Here is a 26,803-nt window from a genome sequence, read left to right as displayed (position 1 = left end):
AAGCCTCAGAAGAACCTCACTCCTGTGGGAGACACAGGCAGCCCGGGTGTGCCTGCTGTCTGGTGTCAGCACTAAGGGGGGCCTGCGAGGCTGTCCTCACACCCCTCGAGGTCAGCGGCAGAGAAGGACTCCAGGGGAAGCACCCTCCACCCTCTCCAGGCCTCATGGCCAGACACGCTGTGCTGGCTTCCCAGACAGGCCCAACCCTACGAAGTGACCTTGCTAGTTAGACACAGGGGCTCCTGCCTGTGCAGCCAGCATGGTCTGCCGCACAGTCTGAACAGTGCCTAGCTCAGCCGGGTCCATAAACGGGTCAACGCTGGGCCAGTGAAAGGTTTGGTAAAGAGTGAGGAAAGGCCAAGCAAGGGAGACAAGCCCACCCATCTGAAGACCTCCAGGGCCCTCCCCAAACCCAGGACTCCCTGCCTCGCCTCCTGCACCTCCATCCCAGCTGTTAGAGGGGCGCTGGCCTGCCCACAGCAGAGGAAGCATCCAGGCCTGGGCGGACAGGCTGCCCCACATGATGACACAAGTTCTTTTGTGAGACGGACTGCCGCTTGCAGACTGAGGTGGGGCCCCCGTGCCCGCACTGCGGTGGGACTCCTGGAACTGAGGCCCAGAGAATGGCCCACTTTTGGTGAAAGGTTTCTCAGTCTCCACAGCTGCCACACGACTTTATTTGTGAAGCCCCGGGCACGGCCCAGACACACACAGAGCACAAAGGGGAAAGCGCAGGGCGTCCAGCACGGCCCCAGCCCGGCCCCCACGCTGCCCCTGCCCAAGTCCTTTGAGAGGGCCCGAGATGCACTCACGCATCCGCGGGCCCTGCCCCTGCCTCCCAGGCTGGAAAACAGTTTGGGCCTGTTTGGGGCCAACGTGCCCCCCTCCAACTTGGCGCCCGGGGTAGTCACAGACATCTCAGCAGCCAGGGGAGGCTCCGGGTCTGGAGTAGCACCGTCCAGGCAACAACCGCTCCTAGATCCTCAGCATCTCCCACTGACTTCTCCTCCTGTACGCACAGTGTGGGCACCAGGGCTCTTGCCTTCCGCTGAGCACCCCAGGGCCCCATCCATGGCCGTCTCTCCCTCAGGCCAGGAAGTGAGCACAGCAGGGATGATGGGGTGGCAGTGGCTGCCTGAGCTCAGGGGCCAGAAGCAGAGGCAGCTGCCGAGCGCGCCTCCCCAGGCAGGGTGGGAGGTGTGGCCCAGCCACAACACAGAGGGAGGGGACAGCACAGGAAGAGCAACTCTCCAGGCTGTGGCGGCGCCCAGGAGGGTGAGGAAGGCAAAGTGGATGCGACAGCCTCCTGGGCCTCAAGCCAGGCACAGACCAGCGGCACGCCCTCGGGTGGTGGTAAATTTAATGGCAGAGCAGCTCGCAGCCCTTTTGCCAGGCAGCGGGTGGGAGTGGGGGGCCCAGTCCCCTTCCAGGGGGACAGGACTAGGCCAGTCCAGCAGAGAGACGTTGAAAACCCAAACCCCAACAGGAAGCACATGCCTGCACACGAACCACGCCAACACACATACTCTGGGGACCGACACGGCACATGAGACAGAGACCCTCCCTGCCTCTGGCCAGAGTCCTTCATCCGAGTCCATCCCCAAGTCACCGGTCTCGGCCAGGGGACGGGGGAGGCCGGCGTTGTACCTAGACCTTATACAGCGTCTGCAGCAGGTTGTGGCGGGCGAAGGAGCAGGATTCCAGGGCACCGTTGGGCCTGTGGAGAAAAAGGGTCAACAGGTGGGGCAGCGCCTCTGGGCAGGAGCTCAGGCTATGCAGGGCCGATTTCCCAAGACGGAGAAGAGGTGAAGGGGGGTGGGGGCCATTTTTTAGGCTAAAAATATGCCAGGTTCAGTTTTTCTAATTTTTACAATGACCATACAAAGGAAATGTTGGCCCTCACCTTTTGTACCCGGTGGGTGAGGGATGTGTGAGGCTCAACACCCAAGGCCACACTGACCGAGCCAGCCAGGGTGCGGCCAGCCCTGAAGGGAACCTGGGCCTCTGCCCTCCATGTGGCAGCCTCTCAAAGGGCCCTTCCAGTGGGCACAGTGCCAGGAAGCCCTCACAGCCACTAGAGTCCCACCTGGGCCCTCACAAGTAATGAATGGGCCTGGCCACTGTTCCCATCAAGATCATCAGTCTCACTGCACAAGAAGAAACTGAGGCAAGACACCCAGGAGGCTGGGTGATCGGCTCACAGGCACCTTACCTGGTTCAGGCCGGCCTTGGGATCCCACACCACGCAGCCAGTAGTTGAGAGGGGGGAGGCATACACGTCACGCCCCGGTGGGCAACTCTTCCTAACCCACCCTCTTTTCAGGTGGTGCAGACTGAGGCCTGCGCTGGGGCGGCTGGGCAACCAGCTGGGAGGAGGTGGCCTGCCACTGCCCAGCACGGACAATGGTCTCTTCCCAGAGGCCCACGCCCAGCCCAGGGGCAATGCAGAGGACCATGGGAATGACTAGGGGTCAGAAGGACACAAAGGGAGCTGGGCTGTCAGAGGGCCGCAGGCAGGGGCTGGGAGTACTTGTCTGGAGGCACCTCAGACAGCATGAGTGGAGCCCCGGGGCTCGAGGCGATGTCGCCCGCTGCAGGAACAGGTGTGAGGAAGAGCTTGCCTCGCTGGGGGCAGGGGGTGCAGAGGCTGCGGCCAGCCACGCATGAGATCACCAACCCGGTGGGAGACTCGCCCGGGACCCAGCAGAGGGGCCCAGCCATCAGTTCTGCTTTGCACACTGGCCACCCAGCCCAGCAGCAGAGGTGCCTTGAGTGGGGGAGCGTGCAGTCAGGGAGGAGGGCAGGTGTGCAGCCGCGTGAGGCCTGACTCCGGAGGCAGTGCTGTGCGGGTGGGACTGAGAGGCCATGGTACCAGCAGGTCCTGGGGGCCAGCAGGTGTCCTCGCCCCCCCAGCCAGGTGGCCCCATGACACTGCTCCAAGGCCCCTGAATGATGCCCAGCTCCACCTATGTTTCATGTCCCCTAAGATAGGACCAACTTCCTTTCCCTCCATCTCCTCCGACTTTCCCCCGAGCTGGATTCATGGGGGCTGTGGCTGGTCAGAGCCCAGAGACAACCTCATCCAACCCCTTGGTTGGGCAAATGGGGAGACCACAGCCTTAGTAAAGCCAGAGGTCAGCTGGGGACCACACAGGGCCTCTGTGAGGACAGGGGCAAGCCTCCCGACCCATCCCTGGGGGGCCCCGGGATCTGGAGGCTCCTTGTTACTCAACAGTGGCCAGTGCCCCACCACGCCCCAGGACAAGGACAAGGTTTCCCTGTCTCTAGGCACTGGCACCCCCAGAGGAGGGGCCTCTGGCTGCAGAAGGCTGGTGTGGCCTAGGTTGCTGAGGGAATGGACACAGAACTGCTCCCAGAGACATCACTATGTGCAGGAGGTCGGCAGTGTGACCGTGGGCAAACTCCTTAACTGACCCAGAGGTTGTTGCCTCATCTGGAAAATGGAGGCCGTTACACGTCCTCTGTCTCTCTCAGAAAAAGACATTGACCCTGAGCCTTGTGTGCTGAGCTTAGCACAGAGGAGCCTCACAGGAGAGGTAAGACTCGAACATGAATGCCGAGAGCCCAGCAGGTGTGACGGCCTCTCACAGGTCCAGTCACCAGGCATGGAAAGCCTCCGCCGACTCGGGGCCTGTGTGCAGGCCCTGGCCACCATGAGCAGCTGTGGGCACACTCACTTGGTCACGAATGCCAGCAGCAAGGGTGCCAGGGCCTTGGGGAAGTAGTCCTGCTGCACCATGTGGTTCAGCACCATCAGGGGGCCGTACAGGTTAGCAATGGCCTTGATTTTGTCTTCACTCTGCAAGAACACACAGAAGGCAGGGTGGGCCTCAAGGCTACGTGGGAGGCCCTATGTCCCCACCGTTCCCTGCTCAGAGACCATCACGGCCCAGGTCAGGCTGAATCCCACCAGGAAGGCTGAGGCTGGTTATGCAGACCAGGCCCAGGGACGGTGCGGGGGGGCAGGCCACAGGGTGTGGGCTGGGGCAGGTGGGCGTGGCTGGAACAGCCTCTGGTGCACTCCCCCTCCTCCTTTCCACCCGCCGCTCTGCCCAGCTGTACCTTAAGCAGGCCCATGTGAATGAGGAGCCTGGTGAGGAAGGCATTGGAGTTGAAGGAAGATGAGCCGAAGGCCTTCTTCATCAAGGCATCTGCCAGGCAGAAGGGCACTCACTGCAGCACAGGCCTGGGCCCTCCCTCCCGCCCTGATCAGATGGACACGGGGCGGCAGGGCGTGGACACAGGTACCCAGCCGAGAGGACAGCCAGCACCAGTGGAAGGCCTTGGCCTGTTTCCTGTGACCCCTTGGCCCCTCTCTGTCCTGGCCTCACATGTAGGACGGGCTGGGGAACCTGGCACAGCAGGGGCAGAGTTTAAGCGAGGCGGTTTACTGCCGGGGGAGGTTTCAGCCACTGTGCGGAGCCGAGGGGGAACAAGTGGAGAAGAAAGGAGAGGAGTGGCCTGGGGCTTGCAGGGACTGCGAGGGCACCTGCTTCTGTGCCAGGCTGTTCTGGGAAAGAGAATTCAGGTAACTTGTTTCCATAGATGCCAACAGGGTTGGGATGTCAGGGACAGGGCTGGGGACTCCCGCCCGGCCCTCGCCGGCCCACCCAGCCTCGTTTCCTACTGACCCTCCCTTCCTCAAGGCTGCCCCATGTGCCAACCTAGGAGAAAGCATCACACGTGTTTCCACTCCTTTCTACTCCCCTTTTCCATATGCTGTGCCCCCACCTGCAAGGCCCTTCCTGCTCTGTCTAGCCAACCTGGCCCACACTGGGAGGCTCAGACATATGTCACTAAGGTGGAAGGGGATGGTGCTATAACGGAGGCAACTGAGGGAAAAAGGTGGCAAGGGAGGGTTGTGACAAGACCAGAGATCTAAGGAGGCCTCGTGAAAGACCTGGGTAAGATGGGCGTCCTCCCTGCAGGCGACCAGGTGGTGGAATGTGTGTGCAGAGGCTCAGAGGTGCGGCAAGGCTCAGCTATCATGACCTCTCCTCTGGGAAGGCCATCTGGTTTTCCCAAGGCCTGAGTTCTAACTGTACACGGTTGTACGGCTTTGATGGGAAGGGCCTCAGTTTCCCCATCTGCAAAAAACCAGAGAGCACCCAGCCTCCTCTATGGCAAGAGCCCTACAGAAAGGCGGGAGGAGCTGACAAGCAGTTCACCTATCAGTCTGGTGTGGAGGGGTCCCGGGACCGTCAGTGTCACCTGAGCCCTGGAGCAGTGAAGAGGCAGAGCCGTGCATGCCCCCCCACCCCACGTTACCTACTACATCCTGCACAGCAGTCCTCACTGTGGCTTCATCCCTGAACACAGAGGACACCTTCAGGAAGGTGGTGACCACCTTCTCTGGGTCAGATGTGTCAGTCTGAGGACGTAGGAGACAATGGCTGGTCACCAGGGGCCAGAGCCCCAGGCCTCTCATGGGCAAGGACAGGTCTTACCCCACACTGTCCCCAGAGCCTGGTACCAGCCAGGCCCACAGCAGGTTTACATGTGCTGAGTTGAGTGAAAAAGGCGTTACAATTCATTATCCCTGGGACCCAGTGATCCCTATCATCTAATCCCATCTAATCCAACTAGAAGAAATAATCTATAATGCAGACAACATTCACATGCAAGGAAGCTTAACACAATTTCACCAAGAACAGAGAAAAGTGGAAACAACGTAAATGTCCAGAAACAGCCTAAGTGCTATATCCATTCGCTGGGACAGCAGGCATGCAAAGAGTTCAGTGACAGAAAACAATGAATGGCATTAAATGAAAAAGTGGGCCACAAGGTTCGTATTACATAATCTTACTTATCACTAAAGAAAAAAAAAAGTACAGATAAAACATTAAAGGCAATCAGCCAAAATACTATGAGTGGGCCCATTTTATTTCTCTATTATTTATCATTTAGTTTTGGTTCTCTCATCTACAAAATAGGATACCAGGGCCTGCATCTCAAGATTCCAAGAGAGTTAAATAATAAAACCATGTCCAAGTTCTCAGAACAGTGCCTGGCAGATAGGAGGTGCTTTGATAATCATCTCAGAGTGAATGAATGAATGAATGAACCAACCCACCCACCCACCCAAAAGTGAGGCTGGAGCAAAGGCACAATAAGCATGTCACCTCTGCAGGGGCCCTGGGCAGCAGGACAGTTGTTCTAGAAGCAGCTGGTTCTACAGAATTGGAGGGGAGCCTAGAGCCCTGGGAACCCCCTAACTGCAGTGGCCTGGAGGCGGGGTCGGCCTGCCCTTTCTGGAGCCTGTGGTGGGTGAGGTCATCTACGACCACAGGAGGTCGGCACACCCACTGGTCACACTCCCGCGGCTCCGCTTCCTCAGCAGCCGCCCCTCCCAATCCCAGGTTCTGCTTGTCACCCCCCCACTCTCCCCCACCCCCCACCCCCGGCAGGCCCAGAGGCCCCGGCAGGGCGCGGTGCGGGCGTGGGGCAGGGCGCGCTGTTACCTGCTGGGCTATCAGCACCGAGCTCTTGGGCCCGAGGCGCAGCAGCTTCTCTGGAGAGGGGAAAGCCAGGAAAGTGGAGAAGTCTGCGGGTGGCGGGGTGGACAGCACGGGGGCTCGCTCCTGAGGGGGGCAGCACGGCGGCTGTTCAGGTCTGAGTCCAAACACCCCACCCAGCACATGCGCCCTGCACTCTGGCCAATGAAGGCTCAGAGTCTGGAATGCTTCCGCCCATGGGTGTGCAGTTCCCCAGAGGGTGGGGGGCCCGGAGATGCTGGCCCCGGCTGGCCCCAGCTGGCCCCCAGGGCAGGAGCCTCTGAGTTGGGGCAAGCCACCTCCCTGGGCCAAGTGGCTCCTCGCCACCACACACAGTGCCCCAGAAATGACTCGAGAGGTGTGTGGGAGCTCAAGTGGAGCCCACGAGAAACCCGAGCCTGGCCCGCGTGAGGGATGCTGGCAGGCACCAGAAGAGCTAGGGGACGGGAGGAACTGACAGACGCCACTGGTCAAAATGCTTCCATAAACTGGAAAAGAAGCCAAATTCAACATGCGTGGGGGGGTCCTCATCCAACCCCAAGTCTTTCAGAAGCTGTATTTGGGAACCTATGAGAGAATAGACGTGGTAGCCCCTGACTCCACCAGCTGAGGGAAGCCAGGCCCACCACGTGTCCAAGCTGCGTCACAGCCCCAGCCAGCCTCCGGAATGGGACGGCTGTCGCTGTGGGCCACCGAGATGGACAGAAAAAGTAATTTCTATTTATGCTTATTTTTTTACCTTATTCTTTCTAGAAATACTTATATGTGTTTCCTAACATATATAATGTAGCAGCATTATGTGTAACATTAAAATCTGCAAATGAATAGGCATGTTTACACTAAGGTCAGTATAAATATAAATAAAGAGAGCCACACCGGGGAGACTCCCCTTTCTCACGGGAGTGCAATCAAGCAAGTCTGCCCCCCCTGTACTTAAGTGGGGCCCACCCCCACCACCCCCACGAAGTGTCTCCGGATTTCACTTTCAGGGGACCAGGGCTCTGATCCTGGCAAACGACAAGGAACTCACCCCACTGTTCGGCTCCAGAACCTTCCTGCACGGCGTGGCTGACTCCTCCCCTTGCCCTTGCTGCTGTGGCTCTTCTTCCTCTTCCTCCTCCTCTTCTTCCTCTTCCTCCACCTCCTCCTCCTCCTCCTCTTCTTCCTCCTCCTCTTCCTCCTCCTCCTCCTCTTCGTCATCTTCACCCTCATCATCACTGCAGAGGGGACCTGGCTAAAGGCGACCCTCCCTGCCAGCGGCCACGCTGGCCCCGGGAACCCCCAGGCCCCAGACAGGCGGGAGGGGGCCTGCAGAGGGAGGCTCCTGGGCGGGGCACCCACGGTCGCCAGGGAGACGGTCACTCATCTCTCATCACCCAGGGAAGCCCAAGCCATGGACAAGGAAGCAGCAGATCCCATCTCTGCCTCAAAGGACCCCCAGTCCCACTGGGGGAGAAAAGGGAGAAAGGATAAAAACTGTCTTCCACCGCTAAGGCTCGGCAGGAATACTGCCCGGGCTGAGAGGCCCACAGCTCGCTGACCGCAGGAAACTGGCTGGGGGACACGGAGGGGTTTCCCTGCCCCGAGGAAGGCCACTCCTGTCCCCCTGGCTGGCGAGCCTCTTGAGGCCACCTGCGCATCTGCCATGCCTGGCAGCAGCACTGGGCCTCGCACCACCTCCCCGTCAGGGGGAGGCAGTTCCAGCACCTTGCTCCCTCCCCTGTGTGGGCTCCACACCCCCAGAAGCCCCAAATTCTTGCATCAACCTCTCCCTTTGTAGAGTCAGTCTTCTAAGACAGATTTGGACAACAATCCTGAGCCCACCCCATTGCTATCCTGGCCTCACTGCTTCTCCACCACATCCACCAGCCTCAGGCCAAAGGTCATCCCTTCAGAGGCCCCCCAGCTCACCTGATCTACAGGGTGCCATTCTCAGCCCCTTATTTGTCCTTTTGCTGAATGTGGGCTAACCTGTTCTTGACCCCTCCCCGACTAAAATGAAATCCTACAAGTCAGGAACCTTCTGTCATTCTCACATCCTTAACTCCTAGCCCTGTGCCTGGCACATAACAGGGCTCAAATGTTTTCTTTTAATGAAACAAATAAGCTCCTGACCCGGAGTTCCCTACCTGAGGGACGCCAGCACCTTGGCCATGCCGAAGCTGTCCAGCACCTCCTGGAGCTGCTCACAACCTTCTTCTCCCAGGGTGTTGCCTGCTCAGGGAGAGGGAAGGTCAGGCCCGGCACCAGAACCCAAGCTGGTGGGCATGGGATGATGCCACCGCCATTACCATTGAGGTCCAGTTTCTCCAGCTTGGCCTTATCTGCCACGGCCTCAGCAATGGCCAGAGCAGCATCTCTCTTGATTTCACAGAATGACAAGTTCAGCTCCTGAAAATAAGAGGAAGGGGTAGAAAAAGGCAGAGACGTGCGCCAGGAGACCAGCTCCGAGTTTCAAGCCTCCATTTCCCCAAGGGAGTTAGGCAGATTCTGTCCCTAGCCACCTGAATGGCACTATGAGGACAGTGCCATTTACCTGACAATGTGCCAGGTACTTGACTCCTCACGTTACCGCTATGCTGTGACCTAGGTCACTCCCTCCGCCCATTTTAAAAATGAACTGCAGCTCAGAGAGGTGAAGAGGGTGTGAAAGAACGAGGCCAGGAACCCAGGCCCACCTGCTCTTAAAGACCAGACCCCTGCCACGCCCCTGCACATGCCCCCTCCCCCCGCCCCCCACCAGGGGGTAACCCGGGTGCGTGGGAAGCCTAGACCCGGGCGGGGCACCTTCAGCTTGGGCAGGCCCCCGCGGACGGCATCTGCGATGGCAATGGCGCCCTTGGAGCGCACCAGGCAGTCCCCGAAGTTGATCACTTCCACCTGCCGCAAGGCCTTCAGCGTCTGCAAGGAGGCAGTGAGGGCCAGGTGAGTGTGGGCCCCACCAGCCCTCCCAGAGCCAACCTGTGTCAGCCGCCGCACCCCGTCCTCTGCTGTGTCTCGTCTGGCCATCTCGGCACCTCCCTGTCGGCCTCCAGCTTCTGGCTGAACCCCCTCCACCTTATTTCCTCGCGACACCCAGAAGCCCCTTTCTGAAGCACAAGTCTGATCACATCACACCCGTTGAAGAGCGGACAAGGCCCCCTTTGACTTGCAGCAGGTCCCAAGGAACTGGCACGGCCTCAAGGTCTCGCCTCCCTTTTGCTCTCTCCATCTCCCCCAGCCCTCCAACACACCTGGAACCCTGGGCATTTCAAACCAGGACCATTGGAGCAGGGCTCCTTCCCCTCTCTGGGCCTCCCCATGTGCTGCTGGTCCCTCTGCCTGAAACAGGCCTCCCACACTCTTTGTCCAGAGAAAGTCTACTTGTCCTGTGTAGCCTGGCCAAATGTGATGTGACCTCTTCCAGGAAGCCTGCATGAAGTCTGATCTGAACTCCCTGTGTGCTCCCCTGCACACATCTCTGCTAACAGCCTACAGTAGCAGGACTAGCCTTTTGTTGGGTTGTGGGGCCTGTCAGGTCGATGGAGGCTGAGGGACCCTCCCACCCAGAGGCCCTCAACACCCAGCCAGCCACAGTGTTCACAGCCCGGCACTGTCACTGGGTAGCCACTCCCTTCCCTCCCTGAACTAGGGGCTCCTTGGTGGCAGTCACTGACTCAACTCTACGAGGCCTGCACTTGGTGCAGGGCTGGGCTCAGTACACAGCTGATGAAGGATCCAGTGAGGAAAACAGTCCAGCCGGGGCAGCCTTCCGCGCAGCTCAGGGAGAGCGCAGTGCAGACACCCAGGCACGCACAAGCTAGCCTGGGACATACACCCTTTTCTGGGCATGTTCCTAGGGGCTGGACCCACGGGGTTCACACCAGGTGGGTGGGCAAAGGGGCAGAGCTGCCACCTGCCAATAGCATCACTTGAAAAGGTAGTCCCTGCCTCCTGGAGTCTGCTCTGGTCCTGCCAAAGCCGCCTCACCTTGGCCATAGCCACAGCGCCCTTCTCAGTGAAAGTGTTGTCATTCAGGTTGATGACTCGCAGCAGGGGGTTGATGGCGAAGGCCTGGGCCAGGGCAGTGACACCAGGGTGATTGATTCCATTCTGCGGCATGTGGACCTCCTCCAGAGTCCCGATGATCTGCAGGGGGCAGGATGGGGGGCAGGGAGATGTGGGCCCGAGCTCCAGGGGCAGGCGCAGTTAGCAGGGATGCCCTGGGCACTGATCGCAAAGCACGATTTGGGCATGGCTGTGTCTGAGCCTCTCTGCCACCTCAGGAAGGAGACCTACCGGGATTACAAGCTCTACCAGACAGAAAAGACCGGGATCAGAGAAACCAAGTAACTTGCCCGGATCACAAAGCTCTGAACACGGGTTTCTCATCTAGTGTCCCTGACACTGTGGGCACTCCTGGGCTCTGGCCGGGTAGTCGGCCTTGGTCCTCCTCTGCATAATGCAGATTCACTAGGTCTTTCCCGGGTCCCCCCTTTATACAACCTTTTTTGGAGGCTGGGACTTCCCTACCCACCTAGCCCTTGGCATCCTGGCCTTCTGACACATTCCCTCTGCCGGCAACACCATCTCCTTATTTGTTAGCATTTTCTTGATAGGCTGCCTCCCGTACACTCTGCAGCTCTCATTCTGGATCCTCCTCCCACCGGGACGGCTTTCCAGACCCTGCAGGCACGTCTCACTGCTCCCCCTCTGTGCGCCCAGAGCACCCTGCTGCTCCTCCACCCCACCAGCCGCCTGCAACTCAGCACCCCAGGAGAGGCGGACGCCCCAACATCCACTGCTACCCAGGGCTGCAGACAGGCCCGGCCTAGCTCTGCTCCTCAGCACCTTTCCTTGTTCCGGGGTGCCCAGCACAGCCCGGGTGTCCACAAGTAAATGCAGGCAGGCCACCTGAGGCACATTACCAGCCAGGGCTACTTAATATTTTCTGTGCCGCAGATCCTTTCAGTCTTATAAAGCCCTGGCTCTCTCCTCAGAACAAAGTTTTTCAGTTTTAAGATAAATTACATGGGACTACAAAGGAAATCAGTATGACTGGAAGACAGTTATCAAGACATTTAGAAAAACCCCGAATGTGTGCTGTAGTAAGACATGTACTTCCATGAAGGCACTGACAGACCTAGGGCCACATCTGCTTTCACTGTGACCATGATGGGTGAGAACATTAATATTACCACACATCTCGAACAGCTAATTTGATATGAAAATACCTGATTTCTATTGGTAACAAGATCACAGGAATTTCTAAGTCTGCTGAGATTTACTGTCCACACTCACAACTGAAAGCACTATTATCACTAACATGACTAAAACAGTCCCACGGTTTCCCCAGCTGTGCTCATAGACTCCCCGAGTTCTAGCCACAGACTGGTGGGATCCCACAGGCCCCAAGTTAAGGAGTCCATCCTAAGAAGACTGGAGGACATGTGACAAAGGCCCGACACGACCACCACGCAGTCGCCTTCCCAGAGCACCAAGAGCAGCGGCCACGGGAAGGGGCCACAGGAAGGTGTGACCTCTAACATCTCGACGTCTGGAGGGAGAGCAGCGAGGCCCCTCCAGCTCCCCACAGCCAGGACTCACTGAGACACGGGCACATCTCCCCTGTAATGTCCACTCTCTGCCTGAGGCAGCTGAGCTTCAGCAGGGGGACCGCCTTACGGGGCAGGACTGTGGGGACGCTGCACTGGCCCAAGGACAGTATGTGCTGCTAAAATATTGTTTGGGGAAGAAAATATTTAAATTAAGAGAGAGACAGACCCCAGAGTTCCCAAGGCCACGGAGCAAGCGTGGCCCTCTCACGGAGTGCAGCACCAGGGTCTCAGCAGTGTCCTGGGCGCGGGAGGGAAGGCAGGGGACACGGACAGCCAGACGTGCTTCACCACAGCACATGCCACTATTCCTGCCTCCTCCCTATGTCAACGGCAAGTCTGGTCGGCTCCATCGCCATCACCACCCCCTAGAGGCCAGGGCACTGCCACTCAGGGAGCCTAGGCCAACACTGGGCCAGGCTGTGGCCAGCCCTCACACTGCCCTAGCACCACCACTCCCACTGCGGAGCCTGGCAGATGCCACTCTGATCAGAGCGACCTCGCCACATCCTCAGCGCTCCAGGGAGCCGGGGCCGACTCACCTGCAGTGGGGGGTTCATGCAGCTTTTCAGATGCTTAGGACGGGAACTCTGCCCCACGGCAGGACGAGCCAGCCCAGAGGGCGACGCACACCCATGCTGGCTAGCCGGCCAAGCCTAGCCCGCCCCAGGGCACGATGGGGCGGGATGGGTGGCAACTACTCACCCCAAACGCTTCTGCCAAGGCAGTGGCTCCGTCGTTTTCCAGACGGTTTCTGCCAGCCACGAAGGCCTTCAGGGCCAGTGGCTTGCCTTGGGCACTGGACTTTCGGTGACACTCAGTCAGAGCTGCCGCCAGGATCTGTGGGGGAAAAGGCAAGGGGCCCAGCCCTGAGGCAGGAAGCCTGGTCTTCAACATCCCACACCACCCGCTGTGGGTAGGTATGGGAACAAAACTGCTCAGAAGCACGGCAATCGTCCTCACAGTGCCCGTACCCTACAGTTTACAAAGGGCTTTCACATCCACCATTTCATTTGTGAGCCCAGCCACCCTGCGGGGTTTAGCCTCATGTTAGAGATGGGGAGACAGAGGCCTGGAGGGAAGGGACACCCCAACTCTGAGCGGTCAACTTGAAGGCACGTCCTGGGGCAGGGGCTTCACAGCCCACTTTACTGTTGTAAGTGGGTACCTGTCAGGTGGGGGCGATCATGACCCCCACCGTGGACTGAAGAAATGCAGGCTCAGAGGGACACATGCTTTCCCACAGGCACCGGACAAGGGGCAGCCTCAGGATCAGAACCCGAATCTTCCAGCGTCTTTTCCACGCTCCCCAGTGCCTAAAGAGTGTGGCCCCACCACACCCATCTGACACACACCTGCGCCCAGGCCGGCCACACACGGCAGGGTCTCAGCTGCTGGGGATGAAACCTAAAGCCTAGTCTGTCCCGTCCCCGGCGTGATGCCAGGAGCTAGTTTCTATCCCAGTGACACCAACAGAGCACAAGTTCAAAAAACATGGCTGATTGGTGGGAATCAGAGACCACGGTAAATAACACACAAAGATTCACAAAGAGAGCAGCGGGAGAGAAGTGCCACTTCCTGAGCACCTAGTAGGTCCGAGCACTCTCAGCAAGGGTCACATCTCATTTCAACCTCAGAAAGAGCCCGAAGGCAGGTGGCACTGGCCCTACTCTACAAACAAGGAAGCCGAGGCTCAGAGAGGCAGTGAATGGGCCAAAGCCCCACATACGCAGCAGTCACGGCTGGCAGCCAGGTCAGTCCAACTGCACAGCTCTCTGTCCTTGGGGGACAAAAGCGCCGCCACCAGCCTGACCCATAGGTGGTGGTGGTGGGTCGTGCACATGCTCAGTGCGGAGACTAGAAACTTCTGCTGTAGACCAGCCTCTGAGGAGTCCTGAGAGACATGACAACCAACCGTGCCAGCATGCCCGTTTTCTCCCCAGCTTCCCGCTGGGACCACTACGGCGAGCTCCAACCACACGCCTCACCGCACTCCCATCGGAGCCTCTGGACCCTCCTATTCCTATGGCGTGATATGACACACGGGCCACACTGAATACATTCACCTGGACCCTGGTGCCTGCAGCCCCCAGGAAGCGCAGACCCAAGAGGCCAGCCCCCATGACATGAGGTGAAAAGGTCTCGTGCAATTAGTGGTGTGGGACAACTATGAGTCAAACTCCCGGGTGGAGCTGCTCAGCTGGGGAGGCCCTGGACCCCAGGGTTCACAACTCGCATCGTCTCTGAGTCATCCCTGCCACTCCAAGAAAGGGTGAGGCCAGGCACCAACGGCCAGCCGGGGAGGCTCTTGGAGCCTCCGGGCCCAGGACTGCAGCAGGAGGCCTGAGCCCACAGCCAGCGCATCGGCACTCACAGGGCAGTCTCGGGCTCTCCCGCCCTCCCCAGCCCAGCTCGGCTGCCCTGTCTTCTGGGCTGATGCAGACATTTTGATGTCGTAGTGCACACACAGCTCAGTGCCCAGGCAGATGGGGCCAGGGCTGGCTGAGATGGGCATGAGCACACAGCCGTGCTCTCCCTCCATGGGGCACTGCGAGCTCTGCCTCTGACACAGCCACGTGGATGCGAGCTCAAACTCGGTCCCACAGTGGCTATGTCATCTGGGGAGCTCAACTCAAGACCTCTAAGCCCAAGTCTAGTTGGGATGGCATCACCCGCCTCTCAGTGTGGATAGGAGAATGAGGGTAATGCCTACCACATCTCCAAAGAGAAGATGCCCCCGTTACTATCAGTTCTTGTGCCCCAACCTTTCTCTCCTTTTGGTCAGAAAGTGAGGTGGGGAAGGGAAGACGGAAACGCAGACTGGCACTGAGCCTTTCTAGAATCTGGGCCTAGGAGCTAGAATGGACCAAGAAGGGAACAGGGCTGGCCTTCCTTCATGCAGGGCCTGAGAAGAAAGCAGGTACCTTTCTACACTGACCGGTCCTTGAGGATGGGATGGGGAGGCTCCCTGGGCAATGCCCTGTCCAGGAACAAAGGTGACAAAGTTGAGCTGTGCCTGGGCCTCCCCAAGTGGTTTCTCTTTGGGGCCCCTTGCTCAGGTACACATGCCAGGACTCATGTGGCTCTGCCAGTTGTTCTGAGGGGAGCAGTTCTACGGATGCCCCAGGCCTGCGTTTTGCAGAACCAGTGGGTCAGAGCTAGTATGCAATATTGCCGCTGTGTTGCCAAGGCAACACGAGACCAGGGGATGGTTGCTCGGCAACCCCACCTTCATGGACTCCCACCTCCTCTCCTACTGGCCACAGGCTACTGCCTGTGAAGCCCTTCTCCATAAAGAGAAAAACAACAGGCCAACCATCCCAGCCGGTGAGCGGCCAAGACACTTACTTCACATGGATGCAAACATATCAGGGCACTGGGGCAGAGGGGTAGGATGAAGGACAGCGGGGACATGAGGAGGTGGCCACTGCACCCACCTTACCACCACCAATGCCCATGCCACAGTTGTTGAGCTTGAGTTCATGAAGGGTGAAGCAGGCCGAGCTCTTGAGCAGGGCCTCGAAGCCTCGCACACCGTCGGGCCCGAACGCGTTGTCGCTGAGGTCCAGCTCCACCAGCTGGGCCCCGGCTGTGATGAGTCCCTCTCCTAGAGAGATCTGGGCACAGAGGGAGCTCAGGTCAGTTCACAGACACCTACCAAGTGCTGCTTCTGTGCCAGGCCCTCCCTGCCCTCAGGGGCACCCAGGCCTGTGGGGAACTGGCAGATACAGACCATTTCAGTACAGAGTTGTCCGTATTATACACTCAGGACTGGAAACCCTGCATAGGGCTCCTAATGTGGCTGGGACATGGGGTGTGGTGTACATAGGGTGGTCAGGGAAGGCTTCCTACAGGAGGTGGCATCTGCACTCAGGCTGGATCAGAAGAGCCAACCTATCATGAGGAGGTCCCAGCCAGCAGTAAGAACAGAAGAGTGACAGAGCAGCATGCCGTGTGCCTAGGGGCAAGCAACCGCTAGACCGCAGAAGGGCTGAGGCTGGAAGCGACGGCAGGAGTCAAGTCAGGGGAGAAGCAGGCCAAGAACTGTGAAACCTGAGCCCAAGAACCACGGTGCTGAGGTGGGTGAGGCATATGGAGGACGCCCCCCAAACCTGAGGAGGGCAGAGGAAAGCTGGAGGCCGAGCGCCCACCCAGGAGTGAGAAACAGGAGTCCAGGCAGCAGAGGAAGTGTGGCTGGCTGGTGAGGTGGGAGACGGAGGAGAGGAAATCGAGCTGCAGGAAGGTTCTACAGGTCCCACAGAGGGGGACCTGCCGAAGCTGGGGGTTCACTGGAAGTGCGGGAGGAAGGCTGCCAGTGCCTCTGGGATTCTGGCGGGGACTGGGCAGATGGGCTGCCCACCTCCAAGCCAACGTCCAGGACCAGATGCGGCAGGAAGATGCTGAGCTCCCCTGGGAACCTACTGGGCTGCGGATACCTACGGCTCCAGCATAAATGAGCCAGGAGAGGAGGCTCGGCTACAGACAGGGTGCAGAAATGGGGCTGCATGGATCAGTGGGGGCTCCGGTGGGAAGAGCTGGGGAGGAGAGACACTGCCCTCGCCTGGGCCCAGCGCAGACGGGTAGCTGGGCCCTCTGCACCCGCTGCCCGCTGCACCATGTGTCAGCACTGGAGGCCATCCTGGCCCTGGGTGCCTGGCCCCCAATGGCCCCCAGCCCTCAAGCAGCCAGCACTGCTACAACCCTCTGTGCTCGCCCTCCCCAAAGACCCCTGCACTTCATGCTTCTCCCTGACCCCAAATTCTCTTACCCCCTTTCTAAGATTATTCTCATCATTGGTAAGATGGAGATAAGAACACCTCCTTTAAGACTTGAGAAAATTAACTGTGCAAGTGTAGGTAAAAAGTGTACACAGAAGCCCATAGCTAGTGTCCGACAGGCAAAACTTGAAATCCTTTTACTTACAAGCACCCAAATGAGTTTTCTTAACCTACATTCTAAATCCTACCCTCACCTGGTTCTTATTCACCCTTTGAGCCTGATAACTAACTTCACCAACTCTCTAAGGACTGACTCACTCCCCGGCCCGGGGGCCCACCCTCCAGGGTCCCCATTAGGGCCCCTGCACATCCTGGAGGACCCTTAGTAGTCTGCTGGACTGAGGGGCTTCAGCAATGAGGCTGGCACATGGGTACCTCAGTAATCTCAGCACTGGCTAAGGTGGAAGGCGCCTAAGAAGGCAGCCCCGACATGCCCAGGGTGAGGGCCTGACCACGAACCTCACCCGGAGGGCATCCTAGGGGCTAGACCCAGGCTCAGGTACACTGAGAGCCTGCCCATTGCCAGCTGGGCCTCCTTCCTGAGCCCCAGGCAAGCCACCCTCCTCTCCGTGGTGTGCCCTCCCACCCACACATATGCAGGCACACCCACAGCCTGGGAACCTGACACAATCTGAGCAGAGCCCTAGGAAGGGGAAATGGAAAACAGCAGAGGGCAGCCACCCACGATGAGACCCAAAGCACAGAATGAGAAAGAGCCGCACGGAGAACGGGAGGGGCCCGGGGGAGACGCGGACGGCTGGCTGTGTGCATTCTGGGGTCCTGAGGTCCGGACGGAGCAGCACCTCAATGCAGGGCGGGGAAGCACCGGGACAAAGTGGGTAACAGCGGAGGGAGCAAGCCCCACAGTGCCAGTAGGACTGCGCAGCTCAACAGTGAACGCAGGACTCCCTGGTCTCCTGCATTTCCTGCCACTCCATGCGTCACAGAGTCCCCGGGCCTACACCGCCAGCTCCCTCTTACCACCTGTACCCCCAACCGCCTGTCAGAACGCACGGAGGAGCTGCGCACGCTTGGCTTGTTTCGGCACCTCAGTCATCCACAGGGTGAACCAGGGGTGAGATCAGTCCTGGGAATTTCCAAAGGGGTCTCTGAGCCCAAAGGAGGGGGCCAGTGGCCTCAGTCACTTACCAGGGCAGGCGGGATCTCGGACCGCAGCCTCCCCGTGAACATGTCACTCCAGTGGCACCGCTTTGGAAAGAAGAAGAAGAGTCAGCCGAGACCCTCTGGGTGTCACAGGACCTCTTCACTGGGGCCTCGCCAGTGAGAAGCTAGAGCGGCTCTGACCAGCTTAACCCTAACCTGGAGGCCCCCAGAGGCCACGGGGGCTCAGCAGAAGCATCAGGAAAACATGACCTCTGGGTTTTCCAGGAGAGAAATCAGGCTGAGAGGAAGGAGACTGGCCCCAGAGCCCCGCGGCAAGGCAGGGGCAGGACCAGGACCAAGACACCAGACCCCGGGCCCAGGGCTCCTCCCCAGGACCAGCTTCCCACGTGCTGTGGGCCACAGCAGCATGTGATATGATTTTGGGTGGAAGAGCAACAGAAGAGCAAACAAGACAGGATCCAGCAGCAAGGAAGTGATGCTTCCCTCAAGTATCTTCCGACCCTTCTGGCCGCCTCCAGGAGGCAGCGGCACTCTGGGGCCCGTGGGTCTTGCCCACCTCTCTCCCCACCTCCTGCTCATCTGCCTTCTGAACACAGGAAGAGCAGCCTGGGGCACAGAGCCTTGCCGTGGCAATGGTATCAAACTGGAATTTAATAACACTATTTTATTTCCTTTATGGTTAAGGGATACCACTTTCCATTTACAGAAGAGATGTTTGCTTTTAAATTACTTCAAAGTGGGCTGATGTTAAGAAAATATTAGGCAAATTTTGCAAACACGGTGGCCACACAACCAGGCTGTGTATCACACTGGCCGGCAGAGTTCAGTCTCCAAGCACCCAGGCCTATCCCCAGCTCTGGTTGCTGTGTCCGCCCAAAATATCAGCTCTGGCAGCCCTGGACCAAACCTGGGAATGATGGGACACGGGGGAAGCACTGTTCCCTGAAAATTCAGTCCTTGAAACATATGAATTAAATCTAACCTTAAATACTAGGGAAGCTGGTTTTTGTGGACTTTTTGAAGCATCACATAAAGTAAATCCCTCACACACCTGGAGCCTCAGGGGACGGTCTGCACAGGTCTGTTCAGTGAGTTATACCTGAAAGCGGGTGCTAAGGGCCAGGATGGCAGCCACAGCCTGAGCACCAGAGCCCCTTACAACTACCATCTCATTCCAAAGCTTCCCAAACCCAACTCCGATGGACTAAAGGTCAGCATGGGGCTCCAGGGCACAAGGCTTGAGTTCCAATTCCAACTTAGCTGAACCTAGGCCCACAACTCACCATCTCTGACCCCAGGTATCCTATCTTTGCACTAAGGTCTTTGGCCCCAGGGATCTCCAAGTGAGTGGCACAACAGTTAAAGGTTGGGTTGTTACCTGGGTTCCAATCCCAGCCACTCCTGAGATGTGACCCTGGGCCACGCTTTTCTCATCTGTCAGGACCTCACCTGTGCAGGTGCTGGGACTGGGGAGACACCGTCGTGCATCATCACCTTGCCCAGAACACTGCTGACAGCCAGGCAGCTCCCAGCTATCCCTGCCCCACCCCGGGTTCCTCCCTGCACAGAAGCAACACTGAGACACTGGACTAGGGGGCCGTAGGGTTCTGGGCTGCACAGGATGACAAGATGCACAAAGCACTCCTGCTGGTCAAGCTTTCTCACGACACAAGCCTGAATCTGACCACCAAGGCCACCTCTGAGGGAGATAAAGGAGGCCAGACTCAGAGCTGGAGGCCACGTGACGCAAACACGGCAGTGGTGCTGCTGGGGCTCCAACCCAAGCCCACTGGAGGCCCAAGTCCAGCTTCAGCAGCCTTCAGGCCAGGCCGCCTCTCAGCTCCTGTCCTTCACTGCTCACTGAGGAGGGCTGAGTTCTGTAGGAAAATGCCCCAGCTTATGCTCAGGGAAAGGACTGGCCCCAGGCAGGAGAGCAGAAACAACCCCCGTGCTGGGTGTTAACCTGACCGTGATCTTCCTAAGGAAGCAAACATCAAGGGCCACTTCATAAGCCAGCTCCAGGTTTGCTCCAAGAGCCGCTCACCGGGCGAATCCATGGCTTCCTCTCTTGGCCCCCAGCCCTGCGTTCCTTCCCTTCAGAAAGCAGAGTAGTGCCACGGAACAGCACCAGGTTTGCCAGTGTGACCTGTGGCTCGGCCACTCAACTAGGTTCCTGGGCTGCTTATCAGCCCCTCTGAGCCTCAGTCCTGACTTACAAAATGGAGACACAGCCTTTATTACCCGGGTCACAGTGAGGACTAATGACACATGCAGAGGGACCCAGCACAAGCCTGGCCCGGGCACACTGAGAGAACCACCTTGGTCTCAGCAGGTCCCCTCCCCTCGTGCTCCTCAGAGGCCTTAATGCGCTATACTGGGACCCGGAAAAGGGGAGCAGCAGTAACATCCTCCTGACATTTTGAACAGGAAACCCCACTTTTCTCCAGTGGAACCCACTTTGGGACACAATAAAACAGAAGAATGTTAGTGTTGGTCAAAGAGGGAACCACTTGGATCTAATCTGTAAGAGAGACTTGCCGTTCAGTAAGGACACAGTTAGGAGGCCCCCGCCCTCTCTGCACCTCCCCAGTCCTTCACAGCCTCTGAGCTGCGGCCTGGCCATTTCTGCCTAACAGGAGACGACTCCTCCGGGCAATCTTTGCTCTGAGCTCCGGGCTGGGCAGGCTGAGCGCTTGCCAGAACGGCCCCGGTCTGGCGATCTCGCTGCCCGATTCTATGCCTGTCCCTCCTCACGGATATCAGGCCTCCAACTCATGCCGAAGGCTCTCCCCATCCAGTTCTGCCTCTTCCCTCTTCACCCTTCACACGTGTTACCCGATAAACCTCTTACACTCCTAACACCAGCTCCGTGTCTGTTACCGGAAAGGACACATCACGTAGGAAAGGGAGCTAGCCAGTGCTGCGTGCTCCTGGGAAGCCAGAGCAAGAAGACCTGCTCGTGGAGACTGCCCACAGACAAGGGCCTGGGAGGGTCTGGACATGGGTAGGGGGCTGTGACAGTGTGAGTGGAAGCTTGTCCCCAAATGGTCTGTGCCTGCTCACCCTGTAAGCCTTACCTTCAGCTCTGTCTTCTTCTCCAAGGCCTTGGCGATGACCCTGGCTGCTTCCACACCCACCGTGTTGCCCTCCAGACGCAGCGCCTCCAAACCAGCAAAGTCTTCAATCTCTTTAATCACATCTTTGGCTGCCCAGGACCAAAGAACAGAAACTTAGGCTTTTGGAGTCATAGCTGCATCAGCGAGTCCAGGCATTACCCTTCGGATAATTACATTACACTTCGGATCCCAACAGCTATTGTGTACCTACTGTGTGCCAGGCCCTGGCTTACAAAGTGGAGGCCAACAGCCTCACAGTCTAACAGGGGACACTACACAGAATTCCTTTGCACTGAGTGTTGACAGAGGCATGTACAAAAGGCTTGGGAGCCAAGGGAAGAGAGGAAATGGCTGCTTGGGCAAAGGTGCTTTGGGGCACCTTGTGGGTGGTGTGTGTGGACGTTCCCAGGGCCAGAATACACCACCCATGCACGGCGACAGCACCCAAGTCAGAGGGCCAGAAGGCACCAGGGCACAAAGGCCTCCATCGTTCAAAGACTCACGTAGGGGTGTTCACTACTGTACTGTTTTGGTATGATGAAAACTTCCACACACAAGCTAAACGTCCATCAACAGAGAATAAGTTAATTCACTGGGATACACTATATAGTTACACTAATGTAATTATGAATACTGACACAGGTGTTTACTTGGGAAACATTCATATTATAGTGGTAAGTGAAAAATGAGGCTAACCAGTAGTGTTTGGTTATATATATTCAGGTTCTATAATGTGCATGTATTAATTTTACAATCTGAACAAAAACAAATTACATGAGACAATCTAGTCTGGCTGGCACAGGATGGAGTGGGGTGATGTGGCAGGGAAGAGGTGAGAAGTGTGTGGGAGATAAAAATTAGACTTGACCCCATCTACATTTGCCCTCTTACAGCACTAAATTATGTTTTCTACCTTTTTCTTGCATCTACCTACCACTTCAGCATTTTATTTTTAAAAAATAATAATAATAATAAGGGAGAAATGTGGGATTCACATATAAATCAAGTATAAAAATCAAACGAATAATCATATCTGACTTGATTGTTTATGGTTCATGATGCGTGATCAAAACCGAAAGTTTCTGTGATGACTGCCCTTGCACTGTTCACCATGTAAGAACTTGTTCATTATGCTTCAGAAGATTGGAGATTGTTGAGATATAGGCTTGGGGTTGATTAATGACTGTGCATTGAGTCCCCTATACAGAATTTTATTGTTGTTAACAACCATTTGATCAATAAATATGAGAGATGTCCTCTCAAAAAAAAAAATTAGACTTGACGCTCCAGGTTACAAAGACCACAGAAAGGTTTTCAAGAAGGGCTGTGCCTCGCAACCTGTACAGGGCTCCCTAAGCAGCTGTCCGGGCCGGGGCGTTTGCATGTGCCTTCCTCTCTGCCCTCCACCACAGCAGCACCGCCTCAGAACCCCCTGCAAGCCCCTCAACAAGGCCAAATCCTCACTCCACAGGTTTCAGACCCTGATTTCTCACCTGTAGCCAGCTGGAATTTTACACTCATCTAAATGGTTACTAGATTGTTATATGAAGAATACATCAATACCACCTTCCTCACTGGGTCATCAACTCCATGAGGAAAGGGTCTCGCTTGGCCTCTGCTTACATCCCCAAGAAATGAGCACAACAGTCTCCACACAATTCAATGAATAGCATTTAATAGCAACTGCATGTTTACTGAACTGATCTGAATGTTAGGAAGCACAGGAACAGGAATTCAGCGCCACCTGTGTTAAAATCTGGGCTCTGCTGGTTATCATCTGTGTGACCTTGGCAGGTTACACAGGTCTCCCAAGTTCTTTTCCCTCAGTTATAAAATGGCAACATCCCTCCCTCCCTCCCTCCCTCAGGGATGATGCAAGGATCAAATGATGAAAGCACAGGGAAGGACTCGGCAAATCTCAAGGCCCTGTAGAGCCGTGAGCAACACGCATCACCACGCTGACAGCGAGCCAAGCACTCAGGCCGCCCCTGACGCGGGAGGGGAGCAGGCCTGCCTGCACGCCATGACAACCAGGCAAGACTACACCAGTTTCCCTGGTTGGGTCAGAACCTCAAGAGGCCTCACAAGTACTGAGGTGGGTGTCTGCGTTTCCAGACGCCAGAGGATTCAGGGTTGATCGGTGCCAGCCATACCTGGGCTGGAGATGGAAAGACAAGGTCTACTTTCTGGTTCCTAGTTCTCTCCAGTCCTGGTGTCTGTGCACAGACAGGAACGTCCATCCCTCCCCCAGGGGCATTCAACTGCCTGGACCAGACCCTCCAAGAGAGCCTGGATTGTTGTTTTAATGAAGCTTCATGAGGGCCTCAGCAATTGGGGAGCCAACAGATATTCCCAGACCAGCTTGGGATCATGAGCATGAAGGTGATGGGGAATCTGAGTAAGACATCAGGGGCTGTATCCTGGGACTGCCATTAACTGTGGTCCCCCCTTGCCTACCGTCCCGTCCAGGGGATAAAGGGGACCCTCCCACTGGCCAGCCTGAGCTGTCACTAGCAGGGAGGCCCAACTGAAAACACGAAAACCAACAAGGAAGCCTGCGTGTGCTTGTGGGCAAATCATCTTTGAGTCTCACCTTTAGATGGACCCAATGACATTTCACAGAGCTGCTAGGACAAACAATGTAATAATGGAGTTAAAGGAGCCTAACAGCCACCAAGAGTGTGTTCCCTCCCCTCCTTCCCCAGGCCACAGAAGAACTCACCATCTTCTGCAGTGTTGAGTTTGAGGCTCTTGCCCTTGAAACTTAGCTGTCCCCCGGCCACCTGGGTTTTGGCTAGAGTCTCAGCCAGCTTGGCAATGTCTTCAGAGGCCATGCTGGCCACGGTGGTGGGTTCCCCTGCAAATCCACAAACTGAGGAGGCCAAAGTTTTATTAAGAGAGGGGAGTCTCCCGGGGCCCCTCCTCGCCCCCAGGTTGGCGAGGGCAGGGCAGGATATCAGCCATCTCGGGTGGGCCTGAGTCCACCTCCCCCCACTGCTATGGAAACCCCAAGAGTAAACCCCTGGGGGAAACAAAAGCGGTATTAGGGAAGAAAGAGCTCTAAGAAGGTAGAAGAGGCAGCAAGGAAGGAAAAAAACAAAAACAAAAAAACAGATGTTTTAGCTCCTGAAGAGTTACCACCTCGTTACAAGTCATTCACTGGTGGCACAGGATGTGGGCAATGCACATGGCTTTGCCTGGTGTTCCAGCCGGGGCACTGGGCAGAGCAGGACTTGCAGCCACCAGTGAATGACAGTCCAGTCCCAGAGTCTGCAAAGAGTCTGCCCCAAGCACACACGTGCATGATCACCTTGGCTGCTCTCTGCTGGAGGGTTCCACTCCTCAAAATGGACAAAGATGGCTACGGGATCCAGGTCATCCACCCCGGGGATGCCCCCACACCCACACTGGCATGACTCAGGGGTAGGGCACAGGGGTCAGCCCACTGCACGTCTGGTTTCAGCCTTGGCCAGGAGACTTGGCAGCCCATGGCGACCATACCTCATGGGTTCCTAAGAGACCAAAGGTCTCTGCATCACAACAGCCACCATCACAACAGACCAAGGGCAGAGCTGATGAAAGGGGGAGATTCCAGCCTGGAGCTCAGCAGACTGGCCAAAGGACCACTCCACTTCCCCAAAGAGGAAACGGCAGGTAATCAGGGGAGACCAAGGAAGACTGATACGGGGGACAGAACTGGGAGGTGCCCACAGAGACTCCTAATCCAGAAGGCCTCCCCAATCTATTCATTTTAGAGATACAACTGTGATGGCTCCCTGATCTTTCCACTTCCCCAGGGTTCCTCTGTGCTCAAACAGCCAGGTCCTCCTTACCTTAACCCTTACCACCCTGGTTTATCTGTCGTCTGTCTTTATAAGCATGACTTACCCTTCTAGGTAAGGAGGTGCCCATTCATTCAACAAACATTTACTGAGTCCTACTGTATGCTGGACATTGTTCCAGGTACCAGGAGGACAGCAGAGAATGAAGCAAAAATCCTGTCCTCTTCAAATACGTGTTCTAAGCAAGATATTTAGTATCTTATGCAGTGATAAGAAAAAGAAACAGGGGAGAGGCTAAGGTGTTTTTTCGGGGGATGCACTTTAAAGTAGAAAGGTTAGAAGATATTACTGAGAAAGAAAGGACTGGAAAGATATCAAAGATTGAGCCATGAAGATATCCAGGGGGAAGAGCATTTTCCTGCAAAGGGAACAGCAAATTAAAAGGCTTTCATGGGAGAAGGGAGGGTTAGAGGAACCACAAGGAGGCCAGAGCAGTTGGAGCAGAGAGGAAGGGAGAAAAGAGGTAAGAGATGAAAAAACAGAATTAACAAGAGACCCAAATCACAAAAGGCCATTTCAAGAACTGAGCTTTTACTCTGCATGACAAGGAGAGCCACTGGAGGATTTCTAGCAGGAGAGTCATCTTGTTAAAACACGTCAGATCCAGTCTATCTGCCACTTACAGCCCTGCATTTACAAGGTGCTCCAAGAACGGGGAGGGGGGGTACAAGTGAATAAAAATGGGCCTGAAATGCCACCATCTCTGGCAGTTCTGGGATGGGACAATTTGAGGCTAGAAAAATAGTGGTGAGGCCTCCAGATGCAACAGGAACAGAGAACTTCTCCGCTAGAGGAGGGCCCAATCCTCAGAGCAGTGCACACTCACCCCACCCACTTTGAGGACTAAAAAACCGAAGCATAGGGAGGTGAAATGTTTGCCCACAGTCTGCAAAGGGTCAGCGACAGAGCGGAGACAAACAGTGCAAGAGCGTAGCAGATTCCCTTGGTGCGCATCCGTCGCTCCTGCGGACCGTCTGTAGTGACACCCCGCCGATGCCGGGCCTACGGCGCAACCCAGGCCCTCCGCGGGTGTGAGCCCATTGGGAGGCGGCGACTGGGGAGAGACTGCAGGCCGCTAATGACAGGCTGGCCGCGGTGGAGCCCCATCTGGAATCTCTGGCGGACGCGCACCGCCCCCAGTTGTCAGCGACGCTAACAGGGGGAGCCACTGCTGGCGGCTTCGGACTGGGTGGCCCGGGGAACCAGACTCCCTCTCTAAGCCTCAGTTTCCCCACTGTGAAAGGGCGAGCCCCCAAAACCCTCGCTCCCAACCCCTCCGCGCTTGACCGCAGGAGAGAAGGCCGAGGGAATCACGCCGCAGGCGCTCAGGGGGGTCCCTCCTGCCTCGCCCGGTTCCACGGACGCGCCACCCCGGCCCCCATCGCTGGCAGGTGCCTGGGAAAGGAAAGGAACCCCGACCCTACCGTAAACAGGCGCGCCTCCGCGTGGGGCAACCCAAGAGCTCGCGTCCGCCCGGCGGGGCGGGGGTCAAATTCAGGGTCCGGGTCAGGTCAGGTGGTGGTCGCCGCCTCCGAGTCCTGAGGCCCAGGCGCCCTGCCCGCTCGCCCGTCAGCTCTCCCGACTGCTTGCCGATCGCGTCTCCACCACCACCTGCTCCCTGCACGGCGGCGGATGATGGCGGAGGAGGAGGATTTTGAAAGCCGGCAGTTTCTTTCCTTCGATTTGATTTGTTCCAGCCCAGGCAGGCCTCCCCTTCCCGTGCGCGCGCGGCCCACCGGGTATGGAGTCCGGTTCCCTGGCGAGGGCGCGGCGGGCGCGGCGGGCGCGCGCCCAGGAACTACCCGTCCCGTGTTGCACCGCGCCCGGCGCCTC

The 26,803-nt window shown here is 57.2% G+C and overlaps 1 protein-coding gene across 2 annotated transcripts; it reads right to left on the bottom strand.

Annotated features, from left to right (window-relative positions):
* Nucleotides 1-657: 657 nt before the first annotated feature.
* Nucleotides 658-26,803, bottom strand: RANGAP1 (Ran GTPase activating protein 1). Of its 2 annotated transcripts, none has more exons than XM_057486338.1 (16): nucleotides 26,395-26,803; nucleotides 23,851-23,985; nucleotides 21,090-21,217; nucleotides 18,037-18,096; nucleotides 15,547-15,726; nucleotides 12,815-12,949; nucleotides 10,485-10,643; nucleotides 9,303-9,416; nucleotides 8,807-8,906; nucleotides 8,645-8,729; nucleotides 7,546-7,732; nucleotides 6,483-6,602; nucleotides 5,290-5,392; nucleotides 4,084-4,172; nucleotides 3,699-3,820; nucleotides 658-1,717 (listed from the first exon to the last, which is right to left on the bottom strand). In XM_057486338.1, exons 2-16 carry the CDS (start codon nucleotides 23,960-23,962, stop codon nucleotides 1,648-1,650), a joined length of 1,764 nt encoding a protein of 587 aa, XP_057342321.1. In that variant the 5' UTR covers nucleotides 23,963-23,985; nucleotides 26,395-26,803; the 3' UTR covers nucleotides 658-1,647. The 2 variants fall into 2 exon arrangements, with proteins under 2 accessions (XP_057342321.1, XP_036787297.1); XM_036931402.2 differs by having other exon boundaries at nucleotides 23,851-24,000; nucleotides 26,395-26,799.

Source organism: Manis pentadactyla, chromosome 10 (genome assembly GCF_030020395.1).
Source record: "Manis pentadactyla isolate mManPen7 chromosome 10, mManPen7.hap1, whole genome shotgun sequence".
Classification (NCBI taxonomy): Eukaryota; Metazoa; Chordata; class Mammalia; order Pholidota; family Manidae; genus Manis; species Manis pentadactyla.
This window is presented reverse-complemented; position numbering and strand designations above follow the sequence as displayed.